This window comes from Furipterus horrens, unplaced genomic scaffold, assembly GCF_987537825.1.
Source record: "Furipterus horrens unplaced genomic scaffold, mFurHor1.1.pri manual_scaffold_4, whole genome shotgun sequence".
Lineage (NCBI taxonomy): Eukaryota > Metazoa > Chordata > Mammalia > Chiroptera > Furipteridae > Furipterus > Furipterus horrens.
Window position 1 is genome coordinate 189,443,334 of NW_028327174.1, and position 12,210 is coordinate 189,455,543.

The following is a 12,210-nucleotide window of genomic DNA, read 5'->3' on the forward strand; positions in this document are numbered from 1 at the left end:
TCGTTTGATGAGCACTAATGGCAGAGGCACGCTCAAAGTTATGGTGACCGCAACAATTCTCCAGCTAAAAGTAGGGACTGTCCTTCTAAATAATCATCTTTTATTCATTCTCCTATCCCTGTCTTTCTCCTCCCACCTAGCCTCATGCATCATCTGACACTTAAAATACACTCTTAATTAGAAAGTCCTCTTCCCCATCCAACAGCCTGTCTGTGCCAAGGACACTGGGTATATTCCAGAAAGGCTGGGGAATAGGGGTTGGTGAGTGTAAAGATAATTAAATCCAGAGAGACTCTGGTAAGTGACTTCCTGGGGTTCCCAGAGTAAGCCTAGAGATGTCTGGCTTGAAACTTTCCCAAATACCCAAATAAAATTTGTGATGACATCCCCAGGCAGACAGTGTGGTCCAGATCCCTGGGGACATTGATAAGGAGGACAGAGATGCTGTAGAGTTAGTGAAAATGACAGTGAATTCCAAGGTCCACTTACCAACCAGTTAACTTTAAACTTATTGCTTTACCTTCTTTAATTTCCATTTACTCCTCTGTTACCTTAGTATCACCACCTTAGGTATACTATATAGATTAAGCAAATTAATGCATACACAAACCTTAGCACAAAGTTTGACTTGCCCTAGAGGCTTGGTACATTTTACTTATTATTAACTATTATGTAGGAGTCCCCAACATCTGCTTATGTTAAGAGGCTGCTCATTTAAAAAAAAAAAAATTAGCATCAGAGAAAAACAAGCTGAAGTGGATCTCAGGAAATTTGTCAATGACTCTGTGTAACCTGACAAATGCCTTCCATTCTCTGGGTCTCAACACTCTGACCTGCCAAGCGAAGGAGTTGAAAGTGGTAATCTCTAAAAACCTTTCCAGCTCAGATATTAAGCATTCCTGCCTTCTTTGGGAATACATGTCAGGGCTAGCCAGAACTCCTATTTGAGATAGAAGCGATAGATTTCCTTGTCCCCACTCCACTTCTTCAGGCCAACTTTCCAAACAATGCACCACCACTGAGCATTTGATGACTGCTAATGTCTGATGTATGCTCCAAGTGGTGGTGACCATAGGAGAAGCTATCCTACTAAATGAACATCTTCTGTTCATATCATCACCCTCTGTTTCTCCTCTTACCTTCTCTATCATCTTACACTTAAAATAGTCTCTTAATTAGAATGTCCTCTTCTCCATCTAACAGCTTTGCAAAATCAAAGGTTTTCAGGTTTGAATTGTCATTATTGGTGTGTTGCTTTCTTTAGCTCAAGTACCCATTCTTCAAAAAAAAATTTTTTTCTGTGTGCTCCATATGCAAAACCAATAAAAGTGAAACTGGGTTCCAGTTGTGTGGGAACCCCTCAAATCCAACTCATTTGTCCTCTCAGTTTCTCTGGCCCTTGCCTTGCCCTAGGGGTTGTCCCAGAGGCTCCTGTAGTAACTGCCAGCATCCAACAGAGCACAATTTGAAGACCTATGGTCTAGGATATCCTGGTATAAATTTTGTCAGAAAGAAATAACTTACCCCTATTTATTTTCACCCTTTATTTATTCATCTTTCTTTTTTGGGGCCACATAGGGCTGTATGACAAGTGTTCTTATACCACACGTGACCGAGGATGGGTCGTGGGCATTCACACCGTCAGTGACCAAGGCAACAGAGACCCGCGCTACTTCTTCTCCTTGAAGACAGACCGGGCCCGGCAAGCGACCACCATCCATGCCCACCAAAGCTACCTCCCAGGCCAGTGGGTATTCCTAGCTGCCACCTACGATGGGCGGCTGATGAAGCTCTATGTGAACGGGGCCCAGGTGGCAACCTCTGGGGAGCAGGTGGGCGGCATATTCAGCGCACTGACCCAGAAGTGTAAAGTGCTCATATTGGGGGGAAGCACCCTGAATCACAACTTCCGGGGCTACATCGAACGCTTCAGTCTGTGGAAGGTGGCCAGGACGCAGCGGGAGGTGCTGCTAGACATGGAAATCCATGGCCTCCACGCTCCCGTACCTCAGCTCCTCCTCCAGGAGAACTGGGAGAATGTGAAGCGCGCCTGGTCCCCCATGAGGGACGGCAACATCCCCCAAGTGGAATTCAACGGTGCCCACAGCTTCCTGCTGGACACAAGTTTGGAGCCCCCTCTGTGCGGGCAGACGTTGTGTGACAATGCAGACGTCATCGCCAGCTACAACGAGCTGCCGCGGTTCCGCCGGCCCAAGGTGGTGCGCTACCGTGTGGTCAACCTCCATGACGACAACCACGAGAACCCCACCGTGAGCCGCCAGCAGATCGACCTGCAGCACCAGCAGCTGGCTGAGGCCTTCCAGCACTACAACATCTCCTGGGAGCTGGAGGTCCTGGAGGTGAGCAACTCCTCGCTGCGCGACCGCCTCATCCTGGCCAACTGTGACATCGGCAAGATCGGGGATGAGACCTGTGACCCCGAGTGCAACCACACACTGACTGGCCACGACGGCGGGGACTGCCGCCACCTGCGCCACCTGGCCACCATAAGGAAGCAGCAGAACGGGGTGTGTGACATGGACTGTAACTATGAACGGTTCAACTTCGATGGCGGGGAGTGCTGCGACCCCGATGTCACCGATGTCACCAAGACCTGCTTTGATCCTGACTCTCCACACAGGTAAGACCTGCAGGGCAGATGCTGCCCAGTTAAGTGCTGAGCTGTTCCCCCGTTTTATAGGCAAGTCCCCCGAGGCCTGTAGGGGTCATGGAGATTTTCCAGTTTATACAGCACCTTGGTGACTGAGACCAAGTTGTTCTCAGGTGCTCAAGGGGACCATATCGAGCATGATCCATTACAAAAATATTTACTGACTGACTACTCTAGAATAAGAAGGAAGACTCAGAACCCTGTCTTCCCAAAGAGGTTGGAGTTTAAATCGGGTGGCATGAGCAGAGTACAAATAGTTGTTGGATGTGGTAGCATGGGTTAGAGACACACCAGCCAGCGCATCGTCCCTGGCCACCTGTGACCGTGTACCTTGAAATGACTTAAGATGAAGTAACATTTAAAGTCCAGTTCCCAAGCCACATTAGCCACATATCAAGTATACTGTAAGCTTATGGGGCTAATAGCCACAGTAATGGACGGAGCCATGTGGTCTCTTGGACAGTGTGACTAAAACTGTGGCCAGCTAAGGTCAGACAGCCTGGGTTCAGATCTCGGTGATCCTCTTTCCTCACTCGGTGACCTCTTAGAAGCTCTTTCCTCAACTGTAAAATGGAAATAGTCATGGCACCCACTTTGCTGAGCTGCTCTGAGGATTGAGAGAGGGCCTCTAGGGGTGGGCAGAAGTAGGTTGCAGTTGTTTATATGGAAAAAGACACACAGGTTATGATTATAATAATACAAGAATAAACTATTTCACACTCTCACAACTGTAAACCTACTTTTGCCCACCCCCTGTGTAAAGCACAGTCTCTCTTCTAGTGGCTAGCAGGTAATATACTCTCACTCAGTGGATCTGTCATCATTTGTGTGACAAAAGGTAGCATGTGCTGTGTCTGGGGAGTGCCTTAGGAGGTCACAGAGAAAAAACGGACTTGCAGCATGAGTGTCTTGGGGAAGGACATCAGAGATTGCCCTGGGGGAGAAAGGAAGATACGCGAGGCAGAGGAACTTCTTTGGCTACTGCTGAAGGGAGGGTAGAAAGGAGGGTCTTCTGTCTAATGCCCCCCTTAGCCTCTGCCTTGAGCTGTCAAGTCTAACCAGGAACCACAAAGAAAAACCCAAAGGTGATTTCTGTTTGATGTGAAACTGGGAAGAACTAGTTCAAAGCCAGAGAAGCAGTCAACATCTACTTTCTGGATGTCCCAGATTCATGCTGAACTTTTCCATTCTGTCCAGCATGCAGGACCCTGGACTTGCTGATAGGCCGAGTACATTTGCAAACCTCTGCAGGTTTTCTGCTGACTCTTCTTTTTATGTCTCTCTCAAAAGAGCAAGGGCCTCCCATGTACAGACAAAATACCTATGTGCAAAGGAATGACGACGCTGGTAGGAGAATGTCGTGCCTGGCAGCAACCCAGAGCGCACGTCAGCTCAGCCTCCTGGCACCATGTGGGTCCCTGGACTCTCACCTTGGCTCAGACACAGGAACAGCCCAGCTAGGAAGAAGCTTTGGTGTGTGACCAGTTCCTTCCAGGTCATGATGCCCTTTCCTTTCTGCTCTCATTTGGGGATTGACAGAATTTGGCAAGGCAGACAACACAGAGGTTAGCATTTGCATTTGATGGTCAGGGAGATAGAGAAACTTAAAGAGTGAAATGACTTGGCCAAGGTCATGGGTCAGGAAAGTCATTCAGTTAAATTACAAATGCAAGTCTTCTGAGGTTAATGCACTGTGTGCTCTGCTGAGCTAGACTCCCAGGAGTCGCCAGTGTGCCCCGGCAGAGCGGGCATGGGGGAGGGCAAAGGGTCAGAAATAGCTACAAGTCATTCACCCATTTTGTTCATTCATTCATTCATGCATTCATTCATGCAACACATTTATTCAGCACCTACCACGGGTCAGGAAGGTGAGTACGCCGACCCCCCTTTTGCTAAAGGAAATCCAGGATTTAAAATGATGAAGGAAGGGATTTACACAAGTCCACTCAGCTAATAAATGGAGAGCTTGCATTTGAACCCAGGTCTATGGACATCGAAGCTCCCACTGAAGGAGGGTATTTTTAAGTTCAAAGAACAATACGGGGCAGAGTTAAAGGACAGGAGTGATGGGCAGGAAGGCTTTACTAAAGCCTTGGGAGAAAACTGCTGAGTCCGGTTGGGTCAGGACAGAGGGAAGCTGGCCTTTGTGGCGGGCGCACTGTGCTGGTGTGGAGGGGCCGCGGGGCCCCAGGTCCCAGATACCTCACAATCAGTAGACAGCGCTGGCAGGCTCCAGCGGCCTCCCCTTTTTCTAAGTCATGGGACTGCATGCCCCGAGTGTCTGTGAGCAGCCCTGTGCCAGTGCTGTGACCACTCACGCCAGAGCTTGTTTGTTTTCTGGCTGGGGAAGTCGTGTGCTCTGGGAGAGCCCCACCAGGCACCATGTTATCTCCGGACCGGGTTTGGGGTGGGTGACAGACAGCATGCTGGCCGAATCAGCTCTCCTGTGTGTAGCCAGAAACCTGTGGAAGTTGGTAGAGAAGCATTTGCTTTGTGACTTTAACAAAAGGCGGGGGGAGGAGAGAGGAAGAAATGACAGAAGGAAAAAAGGAAGGAAGAGCGGCACCTGTAATAGAGGCAGTGAAAATTAGATTGACATTATATAGGTAATTTTTAATTAAGAGCCAAACTTAATTCTTACCCAAAGTGATTCACATGATTCATTCTCATTTTTTTTCTCTGTCTCTCTCTGTCTCTCTGTCTCTCTCTCCCTCTGTCTTTCTTAATGAGTAGAAACAATATTTAAATTACTACTTTTCAATCTATGATGAAAGACCAGGTTTTTTATTTCTATACCGTGCAAACCAATACCTTTGTAATACACAGCCAAAATGAACTGATAAAATGAAATACCGCATGAGTGGTGAAGCAGTGTCTGAGTTCTGTAGAAGTTTCTAAATGCTCACTCTCTGTTTTTGTCCTCTCTGTGCAACAGACTAGGAGAAACAGTTGATGCATTGCCTACTTTGAGTAGCACCGATGAAAACTCATCATTCTGACAATTTATGTAGCCCTTCCCTTGAGTAAAGTAAGATCTACCAGTAATGCAGCTGGGAAGATTGGCAGACTCTGTCAGAGAAATACTGCTCCTTTTAACACATTTAAACTCATTCGTTATCTGATAGTGCTTGGGTCCCGTTAGTCCGTGTTCTCAAGCATTCTTGTGTTACAGGACAGCATCCAGTTCTAGCAGAACTGGGGCTGCAGAAGACATCAAAATGGTGTCAGGTGCCAGACCTCAAAACATCCTCAGAGATCACTGGTTCAAAGCCCTTCCCCTCCATAGGGGGAAACGAGGCCAGCACTCACCCAGCCTCTAGGTGGTCACACTGGGCTTAACGGTGCTCTAGATCTCTGCATTCTGGGTACCTGCCATGCCCAGCACCCCCGCGCTGCCCTGACATCCTCACAGGCCACAGAGACCTGCCCCTCACCTTCATTCTCTTCTTACCAGCTGCTTTCAGGAGCTTGGGATTTTGACATGCTGCGGGAGTGAGTTTGGAAGAGAACTGGATAATGGCCTTGGTTTCTTGGAGTCACTGCGGAGCTGTTAGAGCCATGCTGGCAGTGAGTTTTCCTTATTAAGAGACCATGATAAGGACAGCCAACTGAGGATGAGCACAAAGAAGGGAATTGGGACAGTGAGGGGGCCAGGAGCCGTGTCATATAGCTATTTGAAGATGTTTGGCCTGGATGAGAAAATTCTCACAAGGCTATGACCACAGGGCCATGACACGTGCACTTCAGGTACCAGAAGGCAGGTCCCGTGGAAAGGGAGGCTGCGTTGAACTGAGTAGCAGATAAAGCATCCCTTATAAGAATGGTCCTTCAGGGGAGTGAATCTCTGCAGGTGAGTGAGCTCCCCATCTACTGAGACATGCACAGACAGACTATAGCCTGAATTATGGCAAATAATGGAGAAGGTGGCTCAACTTTTTGCTTATATCTCATTCCAAGTCATTTTAGGGAACCAAATGATGAGATTTCAATCCTCTGAACAGGCATTTATTGGGCATGTCTACGTCTGCTGGCCTCTCTGCAATTCACTGGGATGTTGCAATGAGTGAGACACATTCCTCACCATTGATGGGCTTCCACTTTAGTGGAGGGAGTCATATGCAAACATAGGAAAGTCTGAGCTGTGGTTTTAATGACAACCGGTGGGGCAAAGCAGAGATTTAGTTTGTCTGGGGAAGACAAGGCAAGTTGGTTGGCGCAGGCATGATTTGAGTGGGCCCCGGGAACAGGCAGCACATTGAGAGGTGGAGGTGCAGTCTGCATCAGCCAGGGTCCTGGCAGGGAACAGATGGCACATTCACACAGAATAATTAAGGAACGTTGGTGGGGGGCAGAGTAGTATTTTGAAGGAGGGGCAGTTACAACAATGCCTGCAGGATCCAGGACAACAGCAAGGCCAGGGTCAGTAACTGTGGGGAGCTATTTCCATCTTTGGCCTGTAAGGTCAAGAGGAGGGAGTGGTTATGGAACCCAAATAGAGTGGCTGTGTGAAGCGGGCTTTCTGTGACTCTCAGGAGAAAGGAGTAACCAGCCTCTAGCACCCTGGACAGAAGGAAGTCAGAAGAGTGAATTCTACACATCAATTTCCTCTACCTTCCAGTCTCCTGCCAGTGCTTCCCATTGGGGAACCAGACCAGGAATCTCAAGGCAGAGGGACCTGTTTATGCAACCCCAAGAGGCCGGCCACTCAAGGGCACAGAGCAGGATGGGGAGGGCTGGGGAGTGGATGTGGATGAGCAAACAGAACATGCCCAGAGCACGAGAAGGCCAGCCCGTGCAGAAGGTAGAGCGTAAGCAAGGGGGAGGGGAGGAGTCGGGGGAGGAACAGCTTGGAGAATAAGGAGTCATCCAGGATGGCTGGGATCCAGGCCATAAGCAGAGAAGGGTGCCGTTCATCTCACGGAGAACTCTGATATCGGGCCAAGTTCTTCCTCCTGCCTCTTTCCCTTACTTTATTTCCTTCTCCTTTCCTTCCTTTCTTCCTTCGTTTTCTTCTCTTCTTCCTTCCTTTCTTCCTCTGTCCCTTTCTTCTTTTCTTCTCTCACTAAAATACTTGTTGCATGTTCCCTGGGTGCCCGCCCAGTCCCTGCCCTTTCAGAGCTCAGCCTCTAGTGGATGAGACAGACAGGCAAACGAGCCATTGCAGTCACTCGTGTGAAAGCCGGACCCCTGTGTCAGCCAGGAGGAGCAGTTTGCGTGAGCAGTGCAAGCTTTTCTACCAGACCGGTCAGTTAGAAAAAGACATTCGGATGCCGTGGTGGAAATGAGCCAGGTCAGCAGAACTCCGTCTACAGCTGGCAGAAATGCCTCCAGACAAGTTAGAGTGCACTTCACATGCCTTTTTATTAGTAAACTGGAAAACCTGGACCTGAACAGAAATCCCCAGTGGCAGGAAACCCAGGGGCAGTTGATACTTTGGGCTGCAGGCGTCCCACTGCGAGAGGATATTGCGAGAAACCCACCAAGTTTCTGCTTGGAACCCTCCAGTCTGCAGGCTCTGGCACCATTAGGTGAACTTCACTTTTCTCCATGAGTATCTATTCCTGTGGAATAGGAAAGATAGAAAGAAAGAGGCTTCCCTTATATACTGTTGGCTTATACGGACACATTTTACCTTCTCTTCATTATTAATATTATTTTTAATGTACTAAGGGCATTCCCTGTGGCCTTGTCATTGTCGTTGTTATTATTTTAGACCTAAGTTGACATTGCTGAAGGTCTTGGGAAGGGGTACAATAAGCCTTGCAGCAGCCTCCCTGAACCCCGCTGCTAGTAGCTGTTGTCCCCCTCCGTCTGTCCCCCAGCCCCTTTATCAGAAGCCATTCAAGGTTTGTCTTCACTCATGAGGGTCTCACTATTTTTTCTGGGATCATTGCATGGAACACACACTTCCTTCTCCCAAGTTCTCTCCAAATCTGGAAAAGCTGCATGGAATCAAGGATTCTCTGAGCTGAAGGTCCAGCCCCCTCTTGCTATAGATAAGGAGACGGAGCACCCAGGAGAAGCAGCACTGACCCAGGTCTCCCAGTGAGAGTGCAGCCAAGCTGAGAGTAGGACCCCAAGTCTCATCCCCTAGTTCTAAGGCATTTCAGCCCCCCGATATTGTCTCCATGTCTTAGAATCTGGCAATTGGAAACGTGGAAAAATTCTATTTAGGATGGTCCTGTTCTTGCCCAACGTGTACATATTTGTTAAGGCACTTTAGTAAACAAAGCAGTGTGATAAGTAATCTCTATCCTGAAGGTGCTTGTTAGCTGTGGTTTAATGATCTTTTGTTAAAGCCATTCAAGAGATGGCAAGAAGGCAGATGATTAATTTCCAGATGAACCGTGCGCTCTGAGAAAAGACAGGCTCACCGTGGTTTGGAGAAGTTAGGCAAGCTTTTCTGGTGAAGAAGGCGTACAAACAGTCCTCCAGCATTTAATGGGCTCTGTGGTGATAGAAAAGAAATGGGTGAGAGCAAAGGGATCCAGGTGGGAAGGTGTGGGGAGAGACTTCATGCAGGTAAATACCACGATTTGTTCTCCAAGTTGTAGAGCCCGAAGGATCACTGTTACAGAATGAAAGAAGAATTCAGGGGAAATAGATTCTAGCCCTGGCTCAGCAGCTTCTTAGCTATGCAATCTTGGACAAGTCTCTTAATATCCCTGTGCCTCCATTTCTACATCTATCGAAAGGGAATCATAACAGTGTCTCTCCGCCTGGATCCCATGATTGCCTTGAGGGTCACATAGAATAATTTCCCAGAAAGAGTTCTGGGAAGAGTTAACCAGCATGCAGATGAAAGGGGGCATTGTTATTTTTTCAGCAACGTTTTTTTTATTCTTTGCCAGTAATCACGTAAGACAAATTGCTTGGGATTTTATCATCAGAATATCAGAGATTATTTAACGTGACTAATATTCATTAAAGCAGTAACAGGAGATAGGCCTGGTGTCGTGGGAAAATGATGCATGTTAGAGAATGACCATGGTCTGAATCTTGCTTCTATTCTTCATTCACTGTCTGTCCTTGGCCCATTTCTCAATGAGCCGCTAGCTTTTTCATCTGTAAAAATTGGGCGAGAACAGTTCTCCTGGGACATGTCAGGGAACTTAGATGGAGTCACCTGTGTGAAGCCCCTGGCATAGCGTCTGGCACACAGTAGGTGCTGGAAAAGCTCCCTCCCTTCTGGATCACACACACACATTCCTCTCTGTCAGCACTGGTTTTCAGAGACGCCTTCCGGCAGCCTCATAAAGAAGCCCTGCATGGAACCAGTGCACACACTGAGGGCATTTACCCAGGTTACTTTCATTCTTAAAATATTCACTATTTTTTTTAGCACTGTCCACGGCATTGGCATTTTTAAATAAAGACCACATAACTTAATTAAATCAAACTCATAGAGCTTACACACTAATTTAACTAGAAAACAACCCAAATGTCTAACTATGTTAGGGGACATGTTTCCACATGGAATAATCCCAGGCAGCTTTGGGATTGGTGATAATGGGTTGACGTTCCAACTTGGTTGAAGTTCCGAGATTTTTTTGGTCATCTCTAGCCCACATGCCTGCATAATCCAAACACCCGACACATCCAGGCTCCTTGGGCATGTGGTCTCATTTTCTCCTATTCCGTCTGGGCTTCCCTCCTGCTTCCCTTCTGAACATAGTCCACCTTTACTCATGGGTCCCATCTGTGCCCCCGGTGCACATGTGACTCTGGTCTTTGACAGCAGAATAGAGGGGGGAATGGAGAGCAAGGGAAGAAGTGCCCCAACAGGTGAGGTTGATAAGGAGCTCAAACTCATGACCTAGGAGAAGCGGCAGAGGATGTGTAGTCTAGCAAATACACAAGACTTCCAGTTTTGGAGGCAGTTAGAGCATATTTCAAAAAAGCTCCTTACCACGTATGTGACCTTGAACAAGTCTCTTCTTTTATCAAAGACTTAGTTGCCTCCTCTGTAAAATTGGGGGGAAAGTTACACATTTTGGGGTTTAGAGGGTTCAGTGAAATAATATACAGTCAACCCTTTAGAGCAGTGCTGGACACTTAGTGAAATCTCAAAGTAACAATGATGGTTTGTTTGGGGATTTTCCATCTCCAGGGAATCTCCTGACCTCTTCCATGCATGTCTCTTAATTCCCGGCCCCCCTTGATCTTGAGCCCCCTCACTGGAACCTGGGGACTGGCATGGAAGTTGGAGATAACCTAATCACTCTTACCACCAAGGGCCCTTTTACTTTGGGTCCTGTAAATTCCATTTTCAAAAGAGTTTTTTCACCCCCTAAGCTTGGCACGTATTAAATGCTAATGTATTCATTTTCTCAAGAGATAAACCTCACACTCCACTAAGTTAATGCCTTTCCAACACAAAGCAAAGGCATGGCTGGGGTCTCCGGTGATTCACGCATGTCCCAGGGAAGGTGCTTGCTCTCACACACTTGTGGCCTGGGGCTTTGGCCACGGAACACTGTCTCAGGGTTTACGGATGCAAGTTGGAACCCTTTCCAGGGGACATGCCGGGGTGGGGCCCCGACTTGCTGGAATCTGCAGTTGCTCCCCCACTCTCACCCCTTTCTTAGATGTGTATTTCCATCTCTAGTTCCCTTGACAGATGGGAGCACACTCAGTGCCCTTCTGAGAGCCTCCGTGGGAGGCCGTTGGTTTTCTTCCACCGTGGGCTTGACACCATCAGGACAGTACTCTCATTTTCCTGTCTGCACCCACTGGTGACACCGACCACTCATGACAGCCACCACACTCAGCCAGACACCCTTCTAGGTTGGGAACCACGCGGCGGGGGGTGTGAGGGAGGGTTGAGAGGACAGACCGCAGTGCCTTTTGCTTTCAGGAGCCACGTTTCCCCTGCATCGATCACAGCTCAGCTTGTATCTTGAAAACTCACAGCGGGCTGCTGTTCCACCTCCTGAGAGGGAACGTCCACATCTCCGCTCTCACTTTCTGAAAGCACAGCACCCGTGTGAGAGCAGCAGAGGGTATTGCTCATGGGTTTGTTGGCAAACGTTGAACAGGCTTCCATTTCCCTGTTTTGTTTGGAGGGGAGTTTTCTGCCTTTCCCGTTCCCTGTCTGTTTTTCTTTCTTTTTATGCCATTCTAGGCCCTTGAGTCGAAGAGTGGGGAGTGAGGGGATTATTGTCTCAGTTTCGGGCTTCTGACATTGGTGATTGCAGCCTTTCTGGAATTCAGACAGCCAGCCACAGCTCTTGCCCTTGAGCTTGACTTCTGACTACTGAACTATTTTTATGGCCATAGAGGACAATTGTGACTATAACTCCAAAAAGCCTGAAGCACCTCAGCATCATATAGGGGGTGGAGGAGAGAGACACAAGAGAGAGCTCTTTCCCATGAGGATCCATGATGCACAAACAGTTTGCTGTGGCTTGGCAAAACTTTCCACTAACTTCCTAGCCAGGATGGAGTAGTTCACTTCTCTTACTCAAAATTCTTCATCTTTAAAATGGGGGGATTTGGGTAGAATATTTCCAAGATTTCTTCCTGTTCAGACGTTTTCA

General features: G+C 48.0%; 1 protein-coding gene across 1 annotated transcript in view; it reads left to right on the plus strand.

Moving 5' to 3' along the window:
- PAPPA (pappalysin 1) overlaps positions 1 to 12,210 on the plus strand; it is a 217,196-nt gene that overhangs the window by 29,493 nt on the left and 175,493 nt on the right. Inside the window, 1 exon segment of the mRNA XM_090274633.1 lies at positions 1,579 to 2,641. Within this exon segment, the coding sequence (XP_090130759.1) occupies positions 1,579 to 2,641 (1,063 nt within the window).